Here is a 27276-nt window from a genome sequence, read left to right as displayed (position 1 = left end):
GGTGTTACAGCTGAGCTTCCTGGGGAAAGCTGCCCTTCCTGGGCACTGCTGTCCGTATTCCTGCCGTGCCCACAGTCTGTTTGACACTCCAGAAATCACTGTGTTTTGCCCTGTTATCTTGCAACTACATATTTGCAGCTTTCAGAGGAGAAAGTGAGCCATATCTCATACTTGCTGGGTTAGGGTTGTACAGCCCATATAAAAGCACATTTTAATGGCTGCATGGCCATATCACCAGCACTGTGACACATGGGAACACGGATCTCTAGCCATAGCATGCCTCAGCCACCTCTCCCCAGCTCCTGCTTCCCCTCTGTCTCTGCAGACACATCTGCCGCCATGGTGAATGAGAAGCACAGTGGCACCCTGCTTGTGCAGCTGGGGCCCAAACTGCAGGCCCACCCAGAGAAGCTGCTCCGGCAGCGGCGAGGCCACGACGACCGGCCGGAATACCTGGTCCGGTGGAGCGTTGTGAGCTTGGAAGAGAGAGCAGCGGGAGGCAGCAGTGCCGCCTCTGGAGAGACCAAGGCAGAGAACATCTCCCTGTGGATGTCTGCAGAAGAGGTCAGCGCCAGCTGCCCGGCGCTGCTGGGCCACAGGAGGCCGGAAGGGCCGCGGCTGAAGGAGGAGAAGGCGCCCGGGCCCTTGGCCGCGGTCGTCCCGCTGGACGAAGCCTCGCTGGACGAAGCGTCGCTGCTGGAGATGAAGGCCGATGTCAGGAGCCTGGTGCAGCGAGCCCGGCGCCAGGTGGCCGAGGCCGGGAGCCCCGAGTGCTCCATCCTGAGCACGGTGCACGTGCTGGGCGCCTACGCCAGCATCGGCTCCCTGGCGGGCGCCTTCAGAGAAGCGGGAGCCCTGGAGCTGCTGACGGCCATGCTGTGCCACAGGGAGAAGCGGATCCGCCGCGGTGCCGGCGAGATGCTGCGCGCTCTGGGTGCTCATGATGCAGGTGGGGCTGCTGCTGCTCAGCGCCACTGGGGAGGGGTTGCTGGGCAGCTGAGGGGTGCCAGGCCTTCGGGAGGGGCGAGATGCCTGGGAAGCAGCATGGCTCAGGGCTTCTTGGCAAAAGGGGAAGAATAAGTCTGGATCTTCTGGACTTCCATGGTTGCTGTTGTCTGGACTGCTCTTGGAGTTTGAAACTCTTTCCCCTGCCAGGTTTCTGATTGACTCTTAGGAGTGTGAAGGAATGTAAAGGGTGGCTGTCTCCTCTAGCAGCCCCAGTACCTCTCCTGCTCCACTGCTGGAGCCCAGCCTGGGGAATCTGGAGTTTCTCAAGCTGAGAGATGCAGCTGCCACTTTCCCATTTGCAGGTTCAACCAGTAGCAAAGCTGATTGCCCGTCCTGGAGCCCAGACAGGCAGGACTCTGACAGCACACACTTACAGCACTCACATAAACACAAGCGTAGCCAGCCATGTCCCCTCCTGCTCTTTGTCTGGCAGAGGCAGAAGGTCACTCCTGCCAGCACACACTGCATTTTCCAGGTTCACACGTACACACACTTTCATGGATCCCTTGAGTACCAGCATGCCCTCTCTCTGCTGCACCTGTGCCTGGATCCAAGCCTTTCTACAAGTCTCAGGCATTCCCCTGCTCATCAGTTTGTTAAGCCTGATGCTTGCTAGTAAACCTGTAGCACTTTTGTTCCACAGTCCACATTCACACATCCCTAGGGACTTCCAGCACCAGCCCCCACCCACCTCATCATAGCTTGGTCTGGACCCAGGACCTCCTCCTTGCTATTCCAGCATGAAGTGTTGCTAAGGAGTTACATGCACAGCAGGGTTGGGAAAGATGCAGACAGTCACCCTTTCCCAGTGGCCCCAGGCACTGCAGTCCTGCTTCAGCTGCTGGTGCTGAGCTCCTCACTTGCCTCCCTTCCAGCAGCTGTTCTTCAGAACACACACACACCACACACCGTTCTCTCCCCAGTGGCTGATGACCGAGGATCCAGCCAGCTCCAGGCACTAGCACTGGAGAGACCTTTGCGCTTGCCCCAGTAGCTGGCACGTCAGGCCAGGGACTCCTACAGCCCTGATCAGAACGGAGTCATTTGATCTGGGTCAGCTGTGCACCAGTCTTCCTGATAACTGACATTCCAATCTCAAATCCGTGATTTGATCCAGAGAGTGATGGCACCTCCAACTGTCACTCACTCCCCTGACTGACTGCACAGGGCTCCCCCAGCCCCAGTAAGGCTCCAGTTCGTGGTACCAAATGCCAGTGGTGCAGGTCTCACCAGCTGCTGGCACGAGGTCTTGGCAGCCCACACACGCACACACACACACAGGGTAGAGAGAGACTTAGTAAAGATTCAGTAGGAAAGTAGGACAAACTGTGTCAATCAGGTACAAGACTCTCAGACAAACACGCTGACCAGCTGTGGTTTAAACATGACTGGCAGCTTTTATAGCCCTTTCTCTGCACCCCCTTTTGTGTTCCTTGCCAATTCCAATTAATCAGATAATCTTACTGAAAAATAATCATTCTCACATGTAAGGCCAGATGTCCTTACTAATTGTTGTCCAGATGTCCTTACTAATTGTTATGACTGACCAGATTTGTTTCTCTTCACTGCATCCATTAGCATTTGTCAGTCAGGTTTGTGATTCTTTACGTTCTTGTTTATGGCTTCCTTCTTAATTTGACTTTTTGCAGTGAAAAGGTCCTTGACTGGATACCCTTAGAGGAACAGACAATCTCCTTCCATGTAGCCTTGCAATGAAGACCAGAGCCAAAGGGGGCTTGACACAGCCCTGGTGGGTAGAGGCTGGTCCTCACCCACTTCTCTCATTTAAGAGGGGCTGCCATGGCTTGGAAGTGCCCGATGAGGCTTGGGTGCAGCTGGAAGGTTGCTGGTTGTGGTGTATCCCACAGGAGATCCGGCTTTCCCTGTCCTAGTGCCCGAGTTCATGCAGCTCTGAAGTGGGGCAGATGAGGGGCTGATTCAGGTTAAAACTTGACTTCTTTTCTTCCCTGGGACCCTGTTCTGGAATCAGTTATTTGGGGTTGCTACTTTGTGAGAATCTCTCAGTGTTAGGGGTAGAAAAAAGACACCGTGGAGCAAAATGCTGTCACTCCAGAGGAGGGGACAGAGCGTGGATCAGGTGACAGCGAGCAGCAAAGCTGTTCCTTCCCTGCAGCTCTGTCTCTCGCAGGGAGGTGGGGTGAGGGTTGTCTTTCTGGGGCCTGAAGAGTTTTTGTTGTTGTTGCAGGAATCTGGGCCTATGTCCTGCTGTCCCTGAGCCAGCAGGATGGCATTGAGCAGCACATGGACTTTGACAGTCGCTGCACCTTGCTGGAGCTGTTTGCTGAGATCACGTCCTCTGCAGAGCACCGCATGTCCTTCGAGGGGATTCACCTGCCGCAGGTGGTGACAGACCCGCCACCCGCCCTGGGCCTGCGGGGCGTGAGGCGCCAGGAGGGGTGGGAGTGGGGGCCAGGGCTGGCACCCTTGTCTGGGACAAGAGGGGAGCTGCAGGTGGGCAGGTGGGCGGGAGTGGCTGCTGGGAGAGCTGGCTCAGGGCCTGGGCCTGGTGAGAGGCTGGGGGTGGTGCAGAGGCACCTGGAGAGGCTGGTCTGCGAGCGGGGAGGGGAGGGTGGGCTCAGAGGTCTGTGCTGCTGCCAGCTGGTCCGGAGCTCTCACGGGAGCCTGCCTGGGAATGAGCTGGTGGCTGAGAGAGAGCTGGGGGCTGGAGGTGCTCTGCAGGCTGAGTGTGAGAGCTGTGCCTGTTGCAGATCCCTGGGAAGCAGCTGTTTGTCCTGGTGAAGCGCTACCTGTGTGTGACTTCTCTCCTGGACAAGCTGAGCAGCGGCGTGGAGCAGGGAGAGGAGCAGCAGGGCTGTGCTGTGCCCAGCCGTGTCCCTGAGGAGAGGAGCCGTGTGAAGCAGGAGTTTGAGTTCAGCATGGCCATGGCAAACCTCATCTCGGAGCTGGTGCGCGCGATGGGCTGGAGCCACGGGCACGAGGCAGAGCCGCTGCCCCGGCGGGACCTGCGGCCTGGCCGTGCCCGCTCCATCTTCCAGCACAAGACCCCGGCCGGGACCACTGCCGAAGCGGCCCCCGCGTCCCCAGCAAAGGAGCCCGTGACCTTCAAGAGGCGCTCGGCCTTCCCGAGCCGCAGCAGCTACGCGGAGTACGTGCAGGCCACGCTGGTGAGCGGCATGAGGGTGCGCATGCTCGAGGACTACGAGCAGGTCAGCGCCGGCGACGAGGGCGACTTCTGCCGCAGCAATGACGACGTGCCCCCGGTGCAGGTATCGCTGCTGGGGCAGCAGGCGCTGCCAGGGGGCTTGTCTGCTCTCCCGTGCGGCCTTGCGTGGGGACAGTGGGGTTGGGTTTGCCTTCTGCCAGCTGGGTGTGTGCTGGGCTCTCCTCCTCAGGTGTACTGGCAGGCTCTGGGCAGTACGTACTGGGTTCACTGGCACATGGTCGAGATCATTGGCCCTTCAGAACAAAAGGAGCTTGAGGGCCAGGAGAAGGTGAACAGCCTGACACGAAACCACGGACTGAGAGCAGGTGAGCCGCCCGTCGGTCTCCTTCAAGCGTGTTCCAACTCTCCCAGTGCCCTCCTGTCACCTTCCTTTCTCCCAGCAAGCTGTGGTATGGTGGGGACCTCTTCTGCCCAGCATGAGTTCTTTCCGTGGGGAATGAGGAGCGTGCAGCAGAGGATGGGGGAGTTGGCAGAGCTGACAGTGCCCTTCCTCGCTCTGCTCCCCTGCAGGTCCACAGCCATTGCTGTGCAAGCCCTTGGGGGGGCTGTACTCCCCGCCTTACCTGGGGCAGCGGCTGCCCAAGGCTGCAGACACCCTGAGCCGCGCTGAATGGTGGGAGCTGCTCTTCTTTGTGAGGAAGCTGGAAGCACAGGAGCAGAAAGAGATCACCTGTCTCATCCAGCAGCACCAGGGAGAGCAGGTAGGGGCCAGTGCCTGCAGCAGGGAAATGGGAGGGAGGAGCAAAGGGAGCATTAGGGGAGGAGGTGGCAAGTGTGAGCTGTGCAGGGACAGCCTGAGTGGGGCAGAAATGGGAGGGTGAGTGGGGACAGAGAAGGCTTGGAGAGCTTGGCCCAGCAGAGCAGCGCGTGGAGATGAGAGGAAAGGCAGTGTCCCCTGACTGGAAGAGTGACTGTCCAGCAAGGTTTGGGCAGGCGCGGCGAGGCCGTGGGGTCATTCTGCCGGTTGCGGTTGGGTGGTGAGCACGGGTGGGAGGTGTGGGCTGCTGGGAGTTGGGCTGGGGACAGGCAGGGGAGGGTGGCAGTGGGGAGTGGCCCTGGGCACCTCTGGCGGTGCAGCCTTGCTGTCGGTTGTGGCAGTGGCCGCCACAAGGGGTGTGGGGTGCGTGGCGAGCCCGAGATTAACTTGTCCCCATGGGCGCGGCTGTCGGAGGTGGATGAAGAAGCCCTGATGCAGCTGTCGGTACCTGTGGAGCTGGCCCAGAAGGTGTTGCAGGTCCTGGAGGAGCGGTGCCAGGGCAGCTCTCTGCGTGACCTGCGTGGCTCCCGTGTCTACGCCAGACACTTCCTCGGGAGAGGAGCAGAGCAGGATGGTGGAGGGAGCACCGCAGTGTCCTCAGAAGGTGACAGGAGCACCGGCCCTGAAGGCATGATGGCCAAGACAGCGGAGGGAAACCTTTCTGCAGCCCCAGGGCCGGCCCAAGGCCGCGATGTGACTCTGAAGTCGGATTCCGAGCTGTTCAGCGAGCTGTTGGAGAGGGAAGGGCTGTTCTTGCCAGAGGTGACGGAGGAGCAGAGCCAAGGTAATGTCCTGCCACACGCTGGGGCGCAGGCGCGGTGCTGGCAGCGGCACTGCTGCCTCCACAGGGGAAGGCTCTGGACAGGGCGTGGGGGCCACGCAGCCAGGGCTGCCTGAAGCGGGGGTGCCTGTGGGTGTTGGGTGCTGGGTGCGTGGCACCCTGGGAGCTGCTGGAGGTGTCACCGCTGCCCTGACGCCTCCGTCCCTCCGGGCAGCGCTGGGCGGCTCCAAGGGGCTGAGCGAGAGCGGCTCGCTGGCCAAGGTTGCAGCTGTGGTGGAGGTGATCCAGAGCAGCAGCTCGGCGCTGGGGCTGCGCTTAGCTGGGCTCAAGCACATCCTGAAGATGCTGGAGGAGGAGCCCGAGTCGGAGCAGCAAGTCGGCACGGCCCAGGGCGGGCTGGGCATCGGGAGTGCCGGGTGAGTGCTGGGTGCTGCACACCCCTCCTGCTGCCTGGGGAGGGCCCTGTGGGCAGGGCGGGGGAGGGTGCCGGGCTGGAAGAGTGGGAGGTGGCAGCGGGACTGTGAAGGGTGGTATGTGCGAGAGGAAAGGTGGATTTTGTGTCCCTTTGTCCCGGCTGCAGCGTGGGCAGGAAGGAGGTGGCTGTCGGGGCCCAAGGAGGCTCTGCCTGAGGTGTCCTGTCCCATGCAGGGAGAAGCTGGTGCAGGTGTCGGTGGAGCTGCTGAGCACGGAGGTGGCAGAGAAGGCGCTGGTGGCGGTGACGCTGCGGCTGCTGGCCGTGCTGCTGGCCCGCTACAAGTGGCGCGTGGCCTTTGCCACGGAGGGCGGCGTGCGGGCCGTGCTGGCCTGCATGCAGCAGCACGGCTGCTCCGCCCTGGTGCAGCAGGCCGGGCTGGCGGTGAGTGCCCGGGGGATGCCGGGGCGGGCAGGGCAGCGCGGGCCGCCCCGGGCGGGGTGGAGGGGCCGCTGCCTGCGCGCCGCTCTCGTCCTCGCAGGCCCTGAAGGTGCTGGTGGGAGCTGCGGACGCTGAGCCGGGAGGCGCCGGCGGGAAGTGCTTGCCCTGGAACCACGGCGATGCGCAGATGATGCGGGTGATCTTTGCCAGCATCGGCTCTGCCTCCAGCAAGGGCTCTGCCAGCCTGCTGAGCAGCATCCCTGCTGCCCTGAGCACCATGCAGAGGGTCCCAGGGTAGGGGCAGAGCGTGGAGAGCGGCTGAGGTTGGGGGGAATCTGCAGGGGGAAGGACGGGCAGGGCGGGCAGGTGGCTTGTGGGTGCAGGGGAGGCTCTGTGCCCGGGAGAGGAGAGTGGCACGGCCGTGTCCCTGCAGGGGCTCCTCAGGGGTGCAGAACGGCCTGCTGGTGGTGAACGTGCTGATGGAGGGGCACCGGGGCCTGGCGGAGCAGCTGGCGAGCTGCGATCTCCTGGCGGTGCTGCAGAGCTGCTGGAGGGCCGGGCAGAGCAGCGGCTGCCCCCAGGCAGTGCTGGCCCTCAGCGCCATCAATCGCCTGGCAGAGCACGGGCTGCCCCTGGGCCCGGAGGCAGCAGGTACCGCGCTGCCCACCCTGCCCGTGCCACGGCCCCGCGGGTGCCACGGGCGGGGCTGCCTGGCCCGACAGGGCAGAGCACCGTGAGGGGCTGCTGCCGCTCCGGTGAGTGCCTTGGGCTGGGCTCAGTGTCCTTGTCATGGCAGGCAGAGAGGTCCTGCTGGACGCGAAGGGCGTGCAGATGCTGCTGGGTGGCATGGACGATGGCGTCCTGTCCAAGGAGGTGGTGGTGGCCCTGGAGCGGCAGCTGTGCAGTGAAGGCTCTGTTTGTTCTGGCCAGCTGGCCCAGCTGCTGCAGGACCACAGCTGCTTCAGGTTGTTGCTGCGCAGCTTGGAGCTGCTGGGGACAGAGAAGGCCGTGAGCCTGAGCATCCTCAGGTGGGTGCAGGGTGACTGAGGGGGGTCTGGGACCCCCTCGTCAGGTGTGTGAGTGCTGGGAGTCACGCTGAGGAGACCCAGTGCATGTTTGTGGGTCCTGGTGGGGTGTTCTTCACTGGGGGCAGGCTCACCCCAGCATGTAGGCAGGTCCCGATTGGTGTGTGCTGGGGCACAGGGCCACGTGGGGACACAGCAGCTCTGCCTGGTGCTGGTGGGGACGTGCAGGGGCAGCAGAGGATGTGCCTGGGTGCCGGTGGGGTGTGCAAGGTGCCAGGGGAGCCTTGATTCCCAGGCCCTGAGAGGTGCCTTCCAGGTGGGGCAGGGAAGCAGGGCTGCCTGTAGCACTGCTGTCCCTGTGTCCTGGCCTGAGCAGGCCCCCTCTGTCACCCAGGATCCTGAACAAGTTCCTGGAGAGTTACCAGGAGGATGTGCTGCCCTGGCATGAGTGCGTGGAGCCCTGCGTGTCCTTCCTGATCACCCACAGCAGCAGTTGGGAGGTGAGGGAGTCCCGGGACTCGTGGCAGGCAGGGTGGCTGTGCTGGCCGTGCCTCAGCCGGGCTGGGCAAGCAGGGCCCCGCTGGTGGCAGCCTGGCCTTGTGTCCGAGGCACTGGGAGAGGTGGGGAGCGGCTGTCCAGGCCGCATCCGTGTCCTGGTGGCCACATGCCCAGTGTGGCAGTGCCTGGCCAGGCTCTGGTGGGTGCTGGCGGGGTTGGGATGAGGGGAATGGAGCAGCAGCTCCGGCTGCTGGGGGCCCCGGGGAGTTGCCAGCAGTGCCCCGTCTGCTCACGGCTGCGTCTCAGTAGGTGCTGCAGGAGGTCGTTGGCTTCCTGCACCGCCTGGGCAGTGCCAGCAAGGACTGTGTGGTGGTGATGTGCCACGTGGGCACCCACGAGGCTCTGTCCAAGGCCCTGGAAAAGCACAGCACGGTCCCGTCGTTGGCGCCGGCCCTGCTCGAGCTGGTGATGGAGTGTGAGAAGTACGCCGGCCTCTACAAGAAGCTGACGAGCAGCATCTTGGCTGGCTGCATCCAGGTGGGCCTGGGGAGGCACGGCTGCCTGGGGATTTGGCTTTGGGGCATCAGGCTGTCCCTGCTGCTGAGGGACGGCCTTGTGCTCTGTGCCTGGCACAGCCCTGCGGGGGCTGAGGGGAGGAGGACCTGGGGCCCCTGGTAAGAGCCTTGCCCCATCGCACAGCTGGTCCTGGGACAGATTGAGGAGCACCGCCGGAGCCACCAGCCCATCAGCATCCCCTTCTTTGATGTCTTCCTGCACAACCTGTGCCAAGGTGAGTGCAGGCAGGGGGAGCTGAGCCCAGGCTTGGTGTCTGGAAGCTCCATGCGCTCTGCCCACAGGCTCCAGCATGGAGGTGAAGGAGGACAAGTGTTGGGAGAAGGTGCAGGTCTCTTCCAACTCGCACCAGGCCAGCAAGCTCATGGACAGGAACCCCAAGACCTACTGGGAGTCGAACGGCAGCACCGGCTCCCACTTCATCACTGTGCACATGCAGTGTGGAGTGGTGATCAGGTGGGGCAGGGCTGTGTGGAGGAGAGGGCTCTGGGGATCTGTGCCAGCCCTGCCACAGTGGCCCCATTGTGGGGCCAGCAGGCCGTGGCCGGCCGGGCGTGGTGCCGTCAGGGCGAGGGCAGGGAGGCGGGGATGGCTGGGCAGCCCCGCGTTTGCTGTGCTGCAGGGAGCTGAGCATGCTGGTGGCCAGCGAGGACTCCAGCTATATGCCATCGCGGGTGGTGGTGCTGGGCGGGGACAGCCCTGCCACCATCAGGACGGAGCTCAATGCGGTGAGTCCCCGTGGGAGTGGCGGGCTGCTCCTCGCTGTGCCCCGCGGAGGTCTGGCTGTGGTGTGAGGCCCGGGGAGGTGGGAATGGCAGGAGCTGTGCCGTGGGAGCCTCCTTGGGCTGCCTGTCACGCTGAGGGCTCAGTGGCTCCCTGCAGGTGAGCATCCTGCCCTCGGACAGCAGAGTGATCCTGCTGGAGAACATGACCCGCTTCTGGCCCGTCATCCAGATCCGGGTGAAGCGGTGCCAGCAGGTAGGGGGGAGCAGGGGCTGGGCCTGGGGGCGGGCAGTGTGCGACGTTGGGGCCGAGCCCGAGGAACTGAGGGTCCCGCTGTCGCCTAGGGTGGCATTGACACACGTGTGCGTGGCATCGAGGTGCTGGGTCCCAAGCCCACCTTCTGGCCCATCTTCAGGGAGCAGCTGTGCCGGCGGACGTTCCTCTCCTGCACTGCTCGGGCTCATGCCTGGAGCCAGGAGATCTGCCGAGACCGGGGGCGGCTGCTGCAGCTCTTTGGCAGGTGAGTCGTGTCCTGGCTGTGCCATCGCATCCCTAGTGTCCCAGGGCCCGGGGGGTACATGGCTGGCAGCCTGTGAGGGGACTGCAGGGCTGGGAAAGGAGCGGCTGGCTGTGCCACCTGGATGGGAGGGGCCCTTGCTTCTTCTGGCCACCAGTGGTCCTTCCTGGCCAGGGCCACCTTGGGGTCATGTGGGTTGAAACTGGGCTAACCCCCCAGAGCAGGATGCTGGTCCCCCGGGGGCTGGCACGTACTGACAGAGTTGGCTAGACACAGCAGGCTCTCGTGGCCACAGGCACTGCACAGCCCCCGTTTGGCAGGGGCCGTGAGGGCCCCAAGGGCCATTGGGGGCAGGCCCCGGGGACAGCAAGGGGCCCTCCCTGGCTGCTGGGGACTAGTGGGGGCAGCGAGCCATCGTGCCTTGGCAAAGGGCAGAGCAGGGAGCCAGCACTGCGCTCTGCTTTCCCATGGGAGTTCTCCGGCGCTTGGCACCGAGCGCTGCCCGGTGGCTGTTGCAGACTGAACCGGGCGCTGCAGCACGAGCAGGGCTTTGCCAACCGCTTCCTTCCCGACGAGGAGGCAGCCCGGGCGCTGGGCAGGACGTTCTGGGAGGCCCTGGTGAACCCCTTGGTGCAGAGCATCACCAGCCCAGGTAGCCTGCGCTCTCCGGGACCCAGCCGTGCCGTGCCCCGGGCAGAGGCACCTGGCTCTGAGTCTGGTTGGCCTCGCAGACCCTGATGGTGTCAGTCCCCTGGCCTGGCTGCTGAGTGAGTACCTGGAGAGCGTGGAGCTGCCCTGCCGTGCCACGGGACGCAGGGCTGCCTTTGGTTCCTGCGTGCGGCGCCTGACCCAGCTCCTGGTGCACGTGGACCCCGGCGGCCCCGAGCCAGAGGAGACCAGAGCAGCTGGTGAGCCAGGGGCTGCCCTGCCGTGGGGCTGCTCCAGAGTGCCAGGCTGTGGCCACGGGGCTCCTCTGGGGACCATCCCGTGGCACAGAGGCTCCTGAGCCGGGGAAGGCTTGTGGTCATGCCCCAACAGCGGCCGTGCTTCCCCAGCGTCCCCTCAGCCTTGCTGTGGCAGGTCAGTGCGGGGCCTGCCCATGGAGCCACACTGAGCCTGAGGTTGACCCTTGGCAGGTGGGAAGGAGGGGAAGAACAAGGAGGTGCCGGCCGGGACGGCAAAGGTCACGGTGAAGAAGTCGACAGGCCTGTGGGGAATCTCGCAGTGCTGGCGTGGCGTGGTGCAGCAGCAGGTAGAGCTTGGAGGGCTGACTGGGGGGAGTGTGGGACCTTCCCTGGGTGGTTGGAGCAGGGGGTGAGGTCTGGCAGTGCCCTGGGAGCATGGGGAAGGCACAGGGCTGTACCTGGCCTCCACAGAGCCTGGAGCAATGTGCGGACCGCCGTGCTGCGCTTGCCACCCTGGCACGGCTCGAGTGTCAGCCAGGCCAGGAGACGGGTGCGGTGTCGGGCTGTTATTTCCTGCTGGGCCGCTGCTGTGTCCCCGTAGTGCCCCCACAGCCCCTGGCCAGCCCTCAGAGCTGCGCTGCCACTGTGGCAGCCCCGCAGCAGCAGCAGCAGCAGCGGGGCCCGAGTCCCGGGGAGGCAGGCAGCTGGTGTGGGCAGGGCAGGGCTGGGATGTTCCCAGGGGCGCATCCTGCTGCGGGCTCAGCCGTCGCGCTGCTCCCGCAGGTGCAGCGGTTCCTGGAGGCGGCGGGGCAGGCGCCGGACCTCGCGGAGCGCTACTGCCGGCTGTACCAGCGCCTGCGCGGGGCCACCGAGGAGCTCTTTGGGCAGCAGGCCGCCTTTGTGCTGGCCCTGGGCCAGGGCTTTGCGGGGGCTTTGCTGCAGCTCTCCTTCCTGACCGCCCTGCACGTGAGTCGAGGGAGCGCGGCCCCGGTGCCGTGGCCCTGGGCAGGGGCCGGGGAGCTGCCCTGGCCCGCGGCACCGGGGCAGGCTCTGGGTGGGTGGTGTCCTGTTCCCCCCCGAGCCACAGAGCCCTGCCCTGGCACCCCGGATGGTGCCCAGCTCAGGTGCGTGGCGCTCATCCCAGCGTGGGCCCGGCCCTGGCACACTCCGGCCTTGGGCCGGTGCCTGGGCACCCTCGGCCCCTGCCCGGCAGTGCCAGAATTTCCCGGCTGCTCCCTGCAGGGACATTTGCCCAGCCCAGTCCCGTGGGCACCTGCTGAGTCCTGTCTGCAGCCAGCCCTGTCCCTTGCAGGTGAGCGAGCAGTTTGCCCGCTACCTTGACGTGCAGATCCAGGAGCTCCGCAGGGCTGCGGGCAGCACGGGGCCTCTGGAGCGGCTGCAGCAGTTCCTGGAGCCCTTTGTCGTCTTCAGTGGCCTGGAGTTTGCCCACACCTTTGAACACTTCTACAGGTGAGGCTGCTGAGTCTCCCCAGAACCGGGGGCTGCTGCGGCGTGGCCTGGTGTGCTGGGGGAGCTTGGCCTGCAGTGGCAGTGGTGCTCCTGCTCTGCTTTTACGGGATCATGGAGTGTGGAGAGCCCGTGGGTGCTGCCAGTGTTTGGAATCACATTCCCTGCTGGAGACAGGGAGGGGACAGTGTGCGCTGCCAGGCCTGTGTGCCGTGGGGCGAGGCCGGGGTTGGGCCTGTGGCTGTCTCCCGGTGGGTGGCTGATGGCCACAGGGCTCGGGCCCAGCCCTGACTGAAGCTGGTGGCCGTGGCAGGCACTACCTGGGGGACCGGCTCCTGACGCAAGGGCCATCTTGGCTGGAAGAAGGCATCGTGGAGCAGATCGGGCTGTGCTTCCCCAGCCGCTTTCCCCAAGATATGCTGAACAACTTGGCCGAGTCGGAGAAGCTCCAGCAGCAGTTCTGCCTCTTCCAGCTGCAGGAGCAGGATAAGCGGCTGTTGGAGCTGGACACGGGCCTGGACGAGGTGAGAGGGATGGGAGCATGGGGAGGCCGGAGGCCGCTGGCTCTTCTTGTGGGATCCCGGAGCCTGATTGAGCTGCCCTCGTGTCCCTGTGCCCAGGTGCTGGGAGCAGCCACAGTGGCAGATGTGCCAGAGGTGAAGGTGCTGGCCCTGTCCCCATGCTGCTGGCCTGTTTCCCCGCTCTGTTTCATGGATAACCCTGGGAGGTTTTTCCCGGCAGTGCTGAGCTCCCCACTGGATGAGTTTGCTGACTTCTGCCGGCAGAGTGAGTGCTGTGGCCGGGGCTGTCCCCAGCCCTTCGAGGGCAGCTTGGGCGCAAGTGGTGGTGGGCCAGAAGTGCCTGGCAGGGCTGGTCCCCGTCCCTGACCCTGTCCCTGTCCCTGGCAGGCCAGAGCCAGCTGGGCTGGGAGTGCACGAAGCCCCGTCGGCTGCAGTGGACGTGGCTGGGCCACGCCGAGCTGCAGTTTGGAGACTGCGTTCTGCACGTGTCCACGCTGCAGATGTACATCCTGCTGTGCTTCAACAGCGCCCAGGTAGGGGCCGGAGCCACACTGGGGCCAGGGAGGCGGCGGAGGCTGGAGCATGGCAGGGCCGTGTCCTCCCTTCCCTTCTGGTAGAGGGGTCTCCAGCGCTGTTTGGGGCACGGGACCCCATTCTTAGGCGGGGCTGTGGCCAGCGAGGCTTGGCCATTGCCCTCGCCCCCCATGCTGCAGGAGGTGGCTGTGGAGGCCCTGCTGCAGGCTACGGGGCTCCCTGCTGACCTGGTGCACCACGCGCTGACGCCGCTGACCCACGGCCAGGGCGTCCTGGTGGGGAGCTGCGCTCCAGGGGGTGAGTGTGGGGCTGGGGCAGCCAGGGGAGGGGCTGGCCTGAGCCCCGAGGGGGTGCTGGACTTTGGGGGTGCAGGAGCTCGTAGGGCTGGTGAGGGGGCTGTGTCCACATGTTGGTGCTCAGGTGTGTGTGTCAGGGTGGGGCCTGAGGCCAGTGTAGGGCTGGGGGTGATGTGTGGGCTGGGGCTCGGGGCCATGCACGGGGCCTGGCTCAGCGTGGGTGGGTGGGTGGGGGGTCTCGGTCTGTGTGTGGGCTTGGGGCGGGGCCAGGGGCCGCGTGTGTGGCTGTGGCTTGGGGCCACATGTGGGGGACAGGGCTGGGGTGGCCAGCGGTGCCAGGAGCAGCCGCAGGAGGCCCAGCTTGGGTCCCCCAGCCACACGCGTGCCCTGGGGCTCCTTCAGGGCCCGGCTCAAGCTTGGCTGAGCCTGGGTTGGGTGCTGGCTGCAGGTGCACTGCGGCTGAACCAGGCAGCCCTGGCCCAGAGCTCCGGCCGCCAGCTGAGGCTGCTGCCCCAGCAGAGGTACCTGCGGACAGAGAGGGCCGAGGTGAGCGCCCTGGAAAGGAAGAGGAACGTCCTGTGCTGCCTCATCACCCGCATCCTCAAGGTGGAGAAGCAGCTGCACATCGACAACCTGGTGTTCAGGGTACGGGGCTGGAGGGGGCACAGGGGGCCCGGGGGCTGCGTGGGGGCTGCAGCCACTGCACTGGGGCTCCCTTGCTGCCGTAGGTGATCGATGCCTGTCAGAAGGGCGAGTTGGGCCCAGGGGTGCAGTTCCTGAGCTTCTGCTGCCACAGCGTGGACGTGCTGTCCTGCATCCTGCACCTGCTGAACCAGGGCTATCTGCGGCGCCAGGAGGGGAGGCCGCATGTCTTGGAATACATCTCTGCTGAATCCACAACGCTCCCCACTTCTCAGGTCCAGCCACAGGTTGCCTTCCATACTGTAGAGATCAAGACAGCAGCAAGCCTGGCCTCTGCTGAAAGGAGACAGACTTTTTCCACATTCAGGTAGATGAGGACCTGGCTGGGAGAACTCAGGTTGAATCCAGTCTTATCTCTTCGTAAACACATGTGTTTTATTTAAATAAATGGGCCAAGCTCCAGTCCCACCGTGTAGTCTGTTGGGGAGTTCAGCTGGTCCGTGGCTGGGAGTGTGGCCTGGCCATACCCTTGTGTGCTCAAGCAGCCCTGGCAGTTGTGCTTGCTGGAGCCGTGGTAGTACAGCTGCACTCTGCCCCAGTTTGTTCTCTCCCAGCTGCGTTGAGCCATGCCCTCAGACATGAGGGCACACACACACACACACACATACCCTGCCATAATGGTAACAGCATTAATTTATTAAAATTAATCCCGAAAAGTAACCATACAATAAATTTAAAAAAAATAGAATCTTGTAAAAAAAAAACTCAGGTGCCCTCACCCCATACCTCCAGCTGGCAGCACCCTGGGGTAGGGCTGGTTGGAAAGGGATGGGGAGATGAAGAGGACAGCCTCAGCAGCAGGGCTGAAGGGGGACTGGAAAAGCTGCTGAGGCTGTGCTGCAGAGGGCAGGGCCAGCACAGCAGTGCAAGGCTGGCAGTGGGGCTGGCAAGGGTGGTACAGGGGTGGTGGGCCCAGCTCAGCACCTGCCCCTGCACAGAGCAGTCTGGCTGGCTGCAGCACTGGGGAACCTGCCTGGGTCCAGCCCAGCTGGGACCCTGGCTGGCTGCAGGGCTGGCCTGGCAGGTGCATCTGGGGAGAGTGGGGCCCAGAGCCCATCCTGGGGCCCTGCTGGCTGGTGCCAACCCTTGTCCCAGGCTGCTCTTGGGGGACATGGGAGGCAGATGGCATGGTGTCCTGGCTGGTGTTGGAGGGTGCATGGACCCGGTCTCACTGGCCTCACCTTCACGGGTCTTGGCCCACAGGGTGTAGGTGTAGTATCCCCCCCCACTGAGCAGGCAGGGACTGGTCTGCAGAAGATGGGGACAAGAGCATGTCCATCTCCCTGTCTCCTGCAACCCACTGCAGCTCCATTCCAGGGATGCCCCAATGTCTCACACACTCTTCGAGTAGCCGAAGATGCCCACAGGGAGGTACTTGACGTGTGTTGGCCACTGTGCTGCCAGCTGGAAAAACTTCACATCGTTCCACTCCACCCCATCTATGGAGACTGAGAGGAGAGGGTGCAGTGAGGCACAGCCCTACCACAGCCAGCCTGTGCTGCCTCATCTGCCCCACTGCAGCCCCAAGGGGCTGGTACCTGCCCTCACCTCGCAACATGGTGTTCTGGTGCTTGGCTGTGCAGATGAGGCGTGTGATCCCTTCAATGACTTGGCTTTTGGGTTCTAAGTCTTTTTCTTTTGGTTTCTTGCTCAGGAACATCACTGGGGACCAAGGCCAGACAGGACCAATGTTAGGATGTCCCCACCTGGCCCTAAGTGGGAGCCCCTGCCCCAGTGCACTGACTGACCCCTGCTGGGCCATATCTCAGCCCTGCCCTCCTGCAGGCTCCCCCCACCCTTTCCACAAAGGACTGTGGCCCCACAGGCACAGAGCACCCCAGAGTGGGGTTGATTTACCTTTCTTGTTTTTCTCCTTGGTGACCACGGTCATGGCCATGGTGCTGGGGGGCACCAGCTCCCCTGTGCTGGGGATACGGCTGACCTGGAGTGAGCGGAAGTTGCTCTTGAGTGTGTTCTTGATACCCGTCTCCCGCTTGTCACCCTCCTTCTTCCTGTCCGGCCCCTGTGTTGTCCAGTAGTCCACCTGCAGGCCCATCACCTCCACACCAGGGCTCGGAGACCTGGGCAACACGGGCAGCACATGCAGCACACAGGCGGTGCCCCTGCTCCTCTCCCCCCGCCGCCTCAGGCTGAGGGGGCCTCGTTTCCTTACCCAGCACCCGAGAGGTTGCTGCTGACGGACGGAGAGGGTGGCGGGGTGCAGATGGTCTCCTTGCCGTAGGGAAGGGCTGCACTGGAGGCTGGTGCTGAGCTCAGCAGGGAGGGGGTGCAGACTGTGGCATCATCCGAGTCCACTGGGGAGGAAAAGTGTGGGTTTTAGGGTTTGGGGGACACTAACAAGAGCCTCCCACCTGTGGAAAAGAGAGCTGGGCATTCCCAGGGACTCACCGGAGGCACTGAAAGACTGCTCCACCAGGCCCACCTTCACCACCTGCAAGGAGAAACCAGAGGATACCCAGCATCAGCAGGACTGTGCACTGCACCTCTCCCCTCAGCCCCTGCTGGCCCCTCAACTCACTCACCCCCACAAAGGGGACGAACTTCTGGCAGGAGTCCTCGTCGGGGCTGCAGAAGGAAGAGAGTCTGGTCAGGGTCTGGGTGTGCTGAGCACCGATCGCTACGTGACTACTGACCTCGTGCCCAGGCAGCCCTGCACTCGCAGGGGTCAGTGCTGGCTCACATCCACTAGGACCATCTCCTCTGCCCTCCCTCCCATGAGACCCCCTGTCCCCAACATGGCAGCACAGGGCACACTACACAAGGAGGCAAGGAGTTGTCCCCTCCAGTGCTGGGAAAGGGCTTGCATGCGGGAGGGCAGCCCTGCCCCTCTCTGGGGTCACGGCTCCTCTGCACAGCAAGAGGGACGGACGCACATGGGGAAAGGCGGGGAGGGGCCAGGCAGCGGCACAGCAAGCACAAGCCAATACCTGATATAAAAATCAAAATAGAGACTTCTCTTCCTTGGGTGCCAGAAACCAAGAGAAGGGAGAGGTGAGAGTGCAGCTGGAACACGAGCATCAACCCCCGGACAGCACAGTACCAGCTTGCAGCCCCACCCAGCCCATCCCAGCCCTGGCAGCTGGTCCCCACCATTGGGGCTGTCACAGTCACAGCTACTGGAGGGGCCAAGCACACTGGGAGGTGGCAGGGAATGGTGCTGTGGGCCTCTCTCTGTGGGACCCCGGCTCCCCTCAGCACTATGCTGCTCACAGGGCCTCACTCACTTGTCCCGTGTCCCTCATTCCTGCCCTGGGCACGTCCCAGACCGGGGCCGCATGAGGGAGGACGGGCACCCTGGGGCCACACTCACCTCTTCTGCTTGTAGGTCAGCATGGCCTCGGAGATGGGGAGCTGGTGAGAGAGACTGGCTCCAGCGATGAACTGGGCAACACGGCCTGCTATGTCCACAGTGTCTGCGGGCACAAAGAGCCATGAAGACCTCGATGGCAGCTGGGCTCTCCCTCAGGGCACTGCTGATGCCAGCCTGCCCCGCTCCTCACCTGCGGTGGGAGGCTCAGCCCTGCTGAACAGCTCCCGCCACGCTGTGTCCAGGAAGAGAGTACTGTATTTGTTATCCACCGAGGCCAGGTACTTGGCCAGAGGGTGAGAGCCTGCAGGGGAGAAGGAGGAGGAGTTGGCTTCAGGCAGGGGAGTCTGGGGAGGTGGGAGAGGACAGCCCTGGGGCTGGGCTCCTCATGGCTCTCACCCAGCGGTACAAGCAGGAAGCGAAGGTAGTTGAGCCAGTCGGGTGTCTTGCTGGCCAGCTGCTCCACAAAGAAACGGAGGACAACACTCAGGTAGCTCTGGTCCCCTGCCACCACCACCTTCACCGGGGGAGGCATATGGGAGTTACAGTTACAGCTGCCAAAGGGAGAGGAAAAGGAGACCCTGAGGGATGTGCAGTGCCTCAGCAGGTGACCCAAGGGGACAGGACAAAAACCCGTAGCTGAGAATATCCAGCTTGGTGTGCACTGCCATGGGCAAAAGCAGTACTGGGACTCCCCACTCTCCCCGGGGTGTACACCTGTCCACAACCCCAAAGGATGCTCACGAACCCTAGGGAGCCAGGGCCATATCCAGCCCTTCTCTGAACCCATACAGTGCCACCAGGCTGAGCCCAAGCTGTACTCACTATCGCTGGATGCGGGACACAGTGGTGTTGAAGGCTGCCTGGATGTCTGCCACGGAGCAGGTGGATACAACCAGCTGCTTGTGCGCCTGGAGCTGCTCACTCACGTACTGCCAACGAGAGAGCTCAGGTTAAGGCACCCTGGAAGCATGGCTGTGCTGGCCAGCACCAGCCCATGCTGCCCTGAGTCCCATGCCCCTCCAGGTTACGGCTGGGACACGAGTCCCCACCTGTGTGCCATTCAGGGAGGCTGAAACCACTAGGTGACTCACAGCTGCATCCTGAACATCCCTGCTCCTCCCAGCTCTGCTCTAGGGGCCAGCCAGCCCCTTGCTCTCACCTTTGAGCACAGCAGTCACTGTTGTGGCAGTGTCATGGCAAGGGCAAAACTGTCCCAAGAACCAGGCTGTGTTCCTTGAAATAAGCAGTTTGGTCCAGGGACCCTCTGGTTTAAGTTCTGCCATCCCACAGCAGGGCCCTGCTCTAGGCTCACTCTGCCTCTGCTCATTCCCTCTTCTTGCTCTCTCCTGCTGTGGCACTCCAAAATCCTTCTGTCTCTTCAGGTGTCTGCATCCCGTTCAACAGTGGTAAAATAAGCAGCCAAGATGGACAAGGGGGCTCGTTTTGGGAGCGGGCACTGACCCTGTTCTCCCTATCCAGGACAAATGGAACAAGCCAAGAATGCATGACCTGAGTCAAGACTTCACTGCCTCTCACTAAGCCCTTTCTTCTGTCTCAAAAATTTCCAGCATCTTTCTGGATGCCAGATACAGCTGCAGGATCCTGAAGGGGTCTCACAGGTGTTTTATCTAACTGCATGTTTGCACACATGTACATTTCCTTGCTCACCTTTGGCTTTAGAGCTCCAGGTATGGGGGAGGCAAGTGTTTGTCAGGGACTGGGCCTGTCCTCACAGCCCACCCTGCTCTGATGATGGAGTTAATGCTCCCTGGGAGTGGCAGGTGACACTCCTCCATCTCTCAGTGGGAAATACCTCTGCTGCTTCCCAGGGCCTCATGCCCATAAAGGAAGGGAGCTGTTTGCTAGGGAATCCAACAAAGCTCTGACCCATGGGGTTCCTGGGAGCCAGGACCAGTGAGGGTCTAAGGCACAGTCTGCTAGCCAGCCTTTCTGGGACTGATCAGGACATCATGTTTTGAGGAACCAGTGATGCTGTGTGATGGAGAAGACACACCTGACTCTTGTGTATGTGACTCAGTACCCTGTAAATGCATTGTCTCCCTGAAGGAAGGGCCCCACTGGGGGAGAGGAGGGCACAGCTCGTGCCAGTTTCCCTAGGATGCCCTGCTGTGACTGGGAGAATCCACACTGCTTACAGCATGCACCCAGCTCCCATCACAGCTACTTACCTGCCCCTGCCACTCAGCGACATTCACCAGCACGATGCTCTCGGGGAGCTGCTCGTCTGAGACCAGGATCTGGTTCAGCTGATCGTAAACAGACTTTCGAGGCACCTGTGACAGCATCACCACAAAGGTTAACCCCAGTCAGCCACCTTGGACACCGTCCAGGGCTGAAGACCTGGCAGCTCTTGAATGACAGACCTCCAAGTGGGCTCACCTGGGTGTTATGCCATGAGTCTGGAGAGCTCTCACTGTCCAGGCTGCTGGCACGGCCACCTGGTACCTTTGAGCTCTGCCGGTCCTTCACGGAGGTGCTGCGGGGACGCCACAGCTGCTTGCTCTCTGCCTTGCTGTGAAGGAGAAGCAGGAGAGGCAAAACTGTTGAGGAAATCTCATCTCCACCAACCCTTACTCAGCTCAGGGAGCCAGTGTGAGCTCGCTCAGCCCTGGGAGGGGACACAGAGCTGCCTTACCTGGGGGACACGGCACTGGGGAGCTCGGCTTTGGACCCAGGGCCCAGCTGGGCCAGTCTGTCCATGCTGCCCTCCCTCATGGCAGCCTCTGTGGGGGTCAGCCGGGAACACGACTCCTCTGCCACCAGCTCCTGAGGGACACACAGAGTCATTTCACACACACTGCTCTCCTAGCTCCAACAAGGAGCAACCCTGCACCCATGGGTGCCCATCATCAAGAGAGGCCTGGCAGCCCTCCTGGAGAGCCAAGGCTGCAGGATCTTGGGAGGGCTGGGCTGCATGTGCTGCATACCCTACCACTCCTTCTCTCCAGCACAATCTACTTGTCTTCCTAGCCCTGCTCCCAGCCCAGTGGGCACCCCTGGTACTCCAGAAAGCAAGCTGAAGTTTGAAAGAGCTCCACATCCCATAGCCTGGACTCACCACTGCAGGGACCTCTGTTCCTTGCTCTTCCTGTGGTCGCTGCGCTCCTGGCTTCCGCTTGTCTGCCTCGCCCTGGGGGACAGGGAGTGGGGTCAGAGCAGGATGGAGCACTCTGTGCAGGGCAGCTGCCAGTGACCCATGCCTGGCCTCACAGAACACAAGCTCCCAGAGGGGAGTCGGGCATCTCTGGGACCGGCCCCAGAGGGTGTCCCCCATCGCTACCTGTCTGCCTGTGCTGGGAAAAAGAGGAGGAAAGAAGGAAAGGAGCAGCCCCAGGCAGGCGCTGCCAGGAGCTGTGGTCTCAGAGCGCGGGCACTGTGGGGGTGCTGGGCTAGCTGGGGAGGGAAAGGGGCAGGAGGTGGTGGTGGAGGTGTAACTCACAGGGCTGCCCGACTCTTGATCCTGCCCTTTCTGGCTGTGCAGACTGCCGATCTCAGTCTGGGAACCAGAATGAGAGACTCCCTCAAAGAAACGCCTGCAGAGAAACAGACAGACGAACGGACGGACAGACAGACAGATGGGAGAGAAAAAGGCAGGAATAAGAGAGGAACAAAGTCACCATGATCCCAGCACACCCCACACCGACCTGTCCCAAGCACTGAGTTCTGTGGAGAGGTCCTCAGTGGGACACGGGGCCAGACAGCCAAGTGTCTGGGTGACGCACAGCTGAGGAGCAGACCTGTCAGCAGTGCCCCCTGTGACCTTGGGGAGCTGCAGGTAGGGGCTCCTGGTGCTTTCTGCCTCAGGTGATCCCCTAGCCCTGAAGTGCAGGTGAGGAGCTGCCACTCTGCCCCATCTCACTGGTATATAGTCTCTGCCAACACCTCAATTTCAGTGTGCCACTAAATCTCTCTGCTTCCTCTGCACCATCATAGCTTCCACAGACTTCTGCTGCATTCCTTTCTGCCTCCCCTTTTCCAGGGATTGCTCCTTGCCTCTGCCTGCTGCTGCTGCACACTTCCAACTGCCGCATTCTCTCTCCCTTTCTGCTTTCCCCTTTCCCAAGGCCCTGAAGGTCTCAGTATTGCACACAGAGCAACCCCTCAGGTAGCCCAGTACTTAAATTTGCCAAGTTTTTGGTCTCTGAGCTGATGTTTCGGCAGAGTTGCATAGTGCAGCTCCTAGGTCCTGTTTTCAAGTCACCACAGTCCACACAGGAACTCTCTTGGGGAAGCCAGGACAGTCTCTGCCACTACAGTGTGAGCTTCCACCTTTGCTTACCCTTTTCCTACACATTATTTCTTTGCCAAGGACACCTTTCACAGTCTGTGGGCTGCTCAAAGACCACTCCTTAGGAAACAAGTGGAGTCTATCACTGGATCTCACTTGCCAGTTTTCCCAGGACCTTTACAGCAACCAGAATCCACCTGCAATGTGTGACTTTGCTGCAGGAGATCACAGCCAGATTCCTCTAAGCTTTGTGTATGTGCTCATTAACTCCCAGGAAATGTTTCTCCTGATGTGCCTAGTGTGCAGTTAGGGCTGTGAGGTTGCAGGTTTCCAGGGATGGCCACTGAGGCATAAGATATAGAGAAGTTCTGTTAGTACTCTATCAGAGTGTCTTTCCATTGTTTTCTACTTTTCTCATCAGGATTTACCTTCAGTTTCCTGCAGGATATCTCCTCTGAACATCCTCCCTGCTTCTTTTACTTTCCTTTTAGCATGCTTCCTCATTTGTATACAGCACACTGTACTGCCAGGCACAACAGTGTGTGTCAGGTTTTAGCACTCCTGAAAGGACATTCCACCTCTGTAAATAAATGAAGGCTCCTGCACAGAGCATCTCTTCAGCAGCAGTGTTTACACACTGGTTGGGAAAAGTCAAGGCTTGATTTCCCCCTCACTGGCTCTGTGACCAGCTGCTTCAGGTTTACAGTCACAATAGTGCCCTGGTGGGACATTTTCTCCAGGCCACACACTGGTATAAATTACATCTCCTTTTACCAGCATACTTCCTCTCTCTCTTCCTCTCCATTCTCTGCTACAAAATTGCTCAGGCATTGTCACCACTCTGTACAGTCATTACTCTACACTTGCCTTTCCCAGCCAGAAATTCAATCTATACAGACTACATTAGTAACTTAAGAGTCAAATCAGAACAACATGAAGGTTTTCTAATAGATCACCCCTCAATCAGCATCTCTTCCATACTCCTCTATATTGTCCCAAGCAATCCCACCAGAATGTGACATACCCTTCATGCCACTGGCATCACAAAGGGGTATCTTCACTCTCTCCTTTTTCTTAGACACCGGATGTGTCTAGATTATATTATGCTTCCTCTGGCTTTCAACACTCCACGTAAATCAGGCTGTCTCCCCCTTCCCCATCAAAGCTGTGTGTGTTTGTGCCCTGTCTCACTTGCAATTCAGAAGTTTTCATCCCTCAAGGACATCACATTAAGCACAGAGCCCTTTCACAATTTCCTGTTCTGCAGTTTAAAGGCTCTCCTCCGACAGGCATGATTGAGCCCATGTCTCAGCACACTGAGATTTAGGTGAAGCCCAGTCCTTCTGCACAGCCTCCTTCTGCTCTAAATGAATGTAGCCCCCCTTGTCCCATCCCTTTTCCCAGTCACCTATGAAGGTATTTGCTCATTCACCTTTGACCTTCAATGAACAGGTCTGACTTGAGGTCCTGTCTAACAGCTCAGTTCCAGCTCCAGTTTTGCCCCAGTGCAGGAGCAAACTGATTCTGTGTGATCCCTGGCTGATCAAAAGGATCGGCTCTCAGCACCACTGGCCCAACCCAGGGCACCAGCCACTTCCCACTGCTAAGGACTGCACACCGTTAGTGCCCTTGCTCCACAGAGATGTTTACAGTGTCTAGCAAGGCTGCCTATGACAAGAAATCCAACGTGAGGATCACCTCAAATTAACACTTGGGAACTATGAAGTCTACATGAAACACCTTGGCAGGCAGCTTCCACATCTCCTTAGAAAAAATACAGTCACAGAACTTTGTGAAGTATTCCCTTGAGAATTCAAGGGATACATAATTCAGCACTGCCAGAAACTGAGGCACCAGAGACCAAACCAAGCCTGGGACACTTTCTGATCAGGATGAAGAACAGCTCAGAGCCCAATAGGTTGTGCTTCCAGGAATAGCACCAAACACTCCAGGAAGACTGTAACGGTGGGCACGAGCACAAACCAGCCCTCACTCTGGAATGCTGTTCCAGTGTTCAGATGTTTGCAAGTAGGCACTTGCAGAATCAGGGTGGAGGTCTGTCTTTACATTTAAATACTCTCAATAGACTATGTGAAACTGCAACAAAAGCCTATACACACGAACCACTATCTGACCACAGAAAGACCTTCCTTGTTCTCCCACAGCACCTTTGTCTCCTTTGATGAGAGACGATGCAAAACTCCTTCTGGAGTCCAAGCAGATCACTTAAGCAGCTTGCCCATGTGCCTGCTGTCTCCTTCACAATAACTTGTGGGTTTGTGGAAAACACGACTTCTGTCATGTTCCTGTTTTTTCCCAAGTGGCACATGGGTTCCAGAATCCAGCAGACTAAATTTCAGTTTGCCTGTGGCAAACCGTGCCCGCTACTCCTGCTAAGTACCTTCAGTGGGGATATCAACCAAATTATATATATATATATATATATATATATATATATACACACACATATCTGTGGGGGTTTTTTTTTAATTTTTTTTTTTTACATGGCAGGGGGGTTGGCACTAGATGATCTTTCAGGTCCCTTCCAACCCAGGCCATTCTAAGATCCTATGATTCCATATATAAACTTATAGAAACAACAATGCCAAGTAAGCTTGACTTGACTACAAGAAACCCAGTACGCTATGATGCAGTCAAGTAGAAAGACAACAAAAGACAACTTTTTCACAAAAAGACAGCACAAAAGCACAAGAGCCATGAGCAGAGAGGCCAGGTGAGCACAGATCACGTGGGAGCAAAGCCTGGTTTCCTTGCACAATCCACTGGAGACCCCTGAGCTAAGTCAGCAGTTCTTGGCAGAGCAAGTCACCAGAGCCTGGGGAACGGGGTGAGGAGCAGCGCTGCTGGTTCCTAGTCACATCTCCACACAGGGTGGGAACACAGCATGCACATCTCACGAGGACTGGTCCAAGCAGTCACAAAGGGCTCAAAAGGCAGGCATGCTTCAGTGCGGAGAGCCCAGAGAACACCAGGATTGTTGGCAGAAAGATATGAGAGCTGGGAGCAGCTGGGGCTCAGATCAAACAGGGCTCTACCAGCAGATCAGTGTCAGACGCTGGGCTGGCAGAAAAATGAGACTAAATGTGAAGGAAATCAGATTTATTGGGCAGTTTTAAGTGAGGAGCCAGAGGTGCCAATAGCAGATGGCAATGGGAGTGGAGACAAGACAATGCCTGCATTAGCCCAAGCAACAGAAAGGTGTTGGAGACCATTTCTCCAGGTCCCATAGGCTGCGCTGTTGGTCAGGGACTCCCTGCAACCCTTACCTCAGGGTGGGCTTGGGTGTGCTGTGCACACTCTCATTGTCCTCCATCTCTGGGCCACTGTCACTGTTGTTGCACTCTTCCAGGCTGTCATAGAGCAAGCCCAGGTCTTCTTCCACCTCCTGGGTCTGGTCTACAGGGTCAGAGTCCAGGACCTGTGGGACCAAGCCCAGAGAGCAGTGAAGAGACATGGAGTTCCCTGCATCCCACAACAAGCTGCCTGTCAGTCATGAGGCACACCATGGCACTGCTCCCACCTCAGGGAGGCAAATCCAGGCTGTGGAAGAATCCGGTGACACTGTCATTGGGCCAAAAGAGGGTGAGCATGACATCCAAAGGAGTCTCAGACACCCATCACACTTACTGGCAGTTAGGACACCTGGGAGGACCTTCACTGGCTGTGCTACACACTTAGCCTGGGCTGTCAGCCAAGAGAAGCCATCCACAGGCTGATACCAGCCTGCAGTCAGTCTAACTGGACAGGATTGCCCCTGCAATGCCAGCTCCTGGTGCAGAGTCAGTTTGTGACAGCACTCTTCTTCCTGGGCACCTTCTCCCAACAGGAAGGTGCTTTTTGACTTGAGCACAAGGCCCAGAGCTGCTTTCTTGAGGCAGAAGGCTTTGGAAAACCCATGTTCTAGTCTCTGCCATGTCTCACACCACATTTGGCACATCCCTGAGCTCATGAGCCTTGTGCTCCCAGTGAGTGGGAACCTGCACTCTGACACCTACACATCTGCAGGAGACATTGCCAGATGGGGCAGCTTTCCTGTTTCTTACCTCTTCTGTCACTCTGAACCTCCTCAGCAAAGCCACAAATTTCTGCTTGAAGTTTGGTTGCTAAAACAAAATAAAAAAGGAAGAAAAAAGGTCAGCAAAACTATCAAAGCACATTCCAAGCTAACATACACACCATGGTTATTCTCTCTAACATGCTGTCCAGGGGTCCAAGGTCAGCTATGATTCCTCCCTCTCTCTTTAAATTTGCTGTAGGACTTGGACTACCTCTGTACTCCACAAGAAGCCACAGTGTGGGCATGAGGGAGGATGCAAGGACTCATACTTTCTCTGCTACAGGCTGGAATAGCACTTCATTTAAATCCCGTTTCTCCCCAGACCACCTGGTTGAACAATACTGCCTTCAAGCAAGAAAAGATGGGGAACAAACTCAGGAAGAAGGTGGCCAGGGATCTGCAGGGCTGAAGTCAACAGGGATGAGGACTTTGGAGAGCAAGGGTCTGGCAGAGCAGCTCCTCCCTTCTGCAGACATGCAGAGGAGCTGCTAAGAGTTCAGCTTTCCTTGTGCCTACCCTCCCCTTCCTCAAGAAAGGAAAGAGACCATGTGACAGCAGCAAGTCAAAACTCTGTCGCACACAGATCACCACTGATACAAAGCCAGGCTGAACACAGCACAGACCATGAACTGGGATACAGCTCTGAGCAACAAGCTAGCTCATTAATGGCAAGAGTTTTGCTCCTTCTCAGAGCCAAGGGCTCTCTCCCCTGCTCTGCACCAGTGCCAGCATCTCCCCTTCCCAACACCCTCACTGCCTTCAGAGAGGGGAGAAAGTGAATCCCTTCCATCCCTTTGATCATGTTGTAAATGCTGATGTTACTCTGCTGATTGATGTGGTTCGGCTCATTTTCCTCCTGGCCTTCTTGGTTTTCCTCAAGTCATCCTCTTCATCAAACAGATCCTGCAGGCAAAAAGTCACAGTACATTAGAACAACTGTTCATGGAGCAGCACCTCCTACAATTTTCCCGACCCACATTTGCCCTCCATTTTGAAAAGCTTTGATCCACTCTGCCCCCAAAGTCTTGTCTTCTTCTGGTACCTCTCTCTATGGAGCTCCTTCTCTCTCCTTAGCACTGTTCCCCTTCAGACCTTCTTCCCCAGCACTTCTGTCCCCAGGCCCCTCCAGAGAAGAATGTATCAGCAAGATAAGAGGAGACACAGCCTCCTCAGGACCCATGTGTTATTCTCCTGCTCTCCCCTCTCCAGAGTTAGCTCAGAGAGCACAGCACATGAATCACAAAGAAACATTT

At 59.9% G+C, this 27276-nt stretch overlaps 2 protein-coding genes across 5 annotated transcripts in view; one reads left to right on the top strand and one right to left on the bottom strand.

Moving 5' to 3' along the window:
• The first annotated feature begins 325 nt into the window (after positions 1 to 325).
• Positions 326 to 14843, top strand: LOC119698906 (cullin-9-like). Its single transcript, XM_038131646.1, has 28 exons — positions 326 to 949; positions 3215 to 3369; positions 3738 to 4256; positions 4383 to 4518; positions 4724 to 4914; positions 5376 to 5754; positions 5966 to 6167; positions 6400 to 6607; positions 6705 to 6898; positions 7038 to 7262; positions 7405 to 7632; positions 8024 to 8129; positions 8437 to 8664; positions 8827 to 8917; positions 8985 to 9156; positions 9323 to 9428; positions 9583 to 9678; positions 9768 to 9943; positions 10459 to 10592; positions 10672 to 10848; positions 11077 to 11192; positions 11629 to 11811; positions 12158 to 12315; positions 12626 to 13098; positions 13221 to 13366; positions 13547 to 13664; positions 14112 to 14308; positions 14392 to 14843. The coding sequence occupies exons 1-28, from the start codon at positions 340 to 342 to the stop codon at positions 14674 to 14676; spliced, it is 6009 nt and encodes a 2002-aa protein (XP_037987574.1). The 5' UTR covers positions 326 to 339; the 3' UTR covers positions 14677 to 14843.
• Positions 14844 to 14980: 137 nt separating this feature from the next.
• LOC119698905 (phosphofurin acidic cluster sorting protein 1-like) overlaps positions 14981 to 27276 on the bottom strand; it is a 54591-nt gene continuing 42295 nt past the window's right edge. For 3 of the 4 annotated variants that reach the window (XM_038131641.1, XM_038131645.1, XM_038131644.1), the window contains exons 7-25: positions 26846 to 26926; positions 26010 to 26069; positions 25233 to 25384; positions 21157 to 21250; positions 20776 to 20847; positions 20353 to 20483; positions 20097 to 20229; positions 19886 to 19990; positions 18519 to 18625; positions 18093 to 18247; positions 17887 to 17997; positions 17697 to 17799; positions 17314 to 17346; positions 16909 to 16951; positions 16775 to 16817; positions 16539 to 16680; positions 16223 to 16446; positions 15914 to 16027; positions 14981 to 15813 (exon numbers count right to left, since the gene is read on the bottom strand). In XM_038131641.1, coding sequence (XP_037987569.1) covers positions 15698 to 15813; positions 15914 to 16027; positions 16223 to 16446; positions 16539 to 16680; positions 16775 to 16817; positions 16909 to 16951; positions 17314 to 17346; positions 17697 to 17799; positions 17887 to 17997; positions 18093 to 18247; positions 18519 to 18625; positions 19886 to 19990; positions 20097 to 20229; positions 20353 to 20483; positions 20776 to 20847; positions 21157 to 21250; positions 25233 to 25384; positions 26010 to 26069; positions 26846 to 26926 — 2019 coding nt within the window. In that variant the 3' untranslated portion in view covers positions 14981 to 15697. The remainder of the gene's footprint in view (positions 15814 to 15913; positions 16028 to 16222; positions 16447 to 16538; positions 16681 to 16774; positions 16818 to 16908; positions 16952 to 17313; positions 17347 to 17696; positions 17800 to 17886; positions 17998 to 18092; positions 18248 to 18518; positions 18626 to 19885; positions 19991 to 20096; positions 20230 to 20352; positions 20484 to 20775; positions 20848 to 21156; positions 21251 to 25232; positions 25385 to 26009; positions 26070 to 26845; positions 26927 to 27276) is intronic. The other variant, XM_038131643.1, reaches the window with a different exon arrangement.

Source organism: Motacilla alba, chromosome 3 (assembly GCF_015832195.1).
Source record: "Motacilla alba alba isolate MOTALB_02 chromosome 3, Motacilla_alba_V1.0_pri, whole genome shotgun sequence".
Classification (NCBI taxonomy): Eukaryota; Metazoa; Chordata; class Aves; order Passeriformes; family Motacillidae; genus Motacilla; species Motacilla alba.
This window is presented reverse-complemented; position numbering and strand designations above follow the sequence as displayed.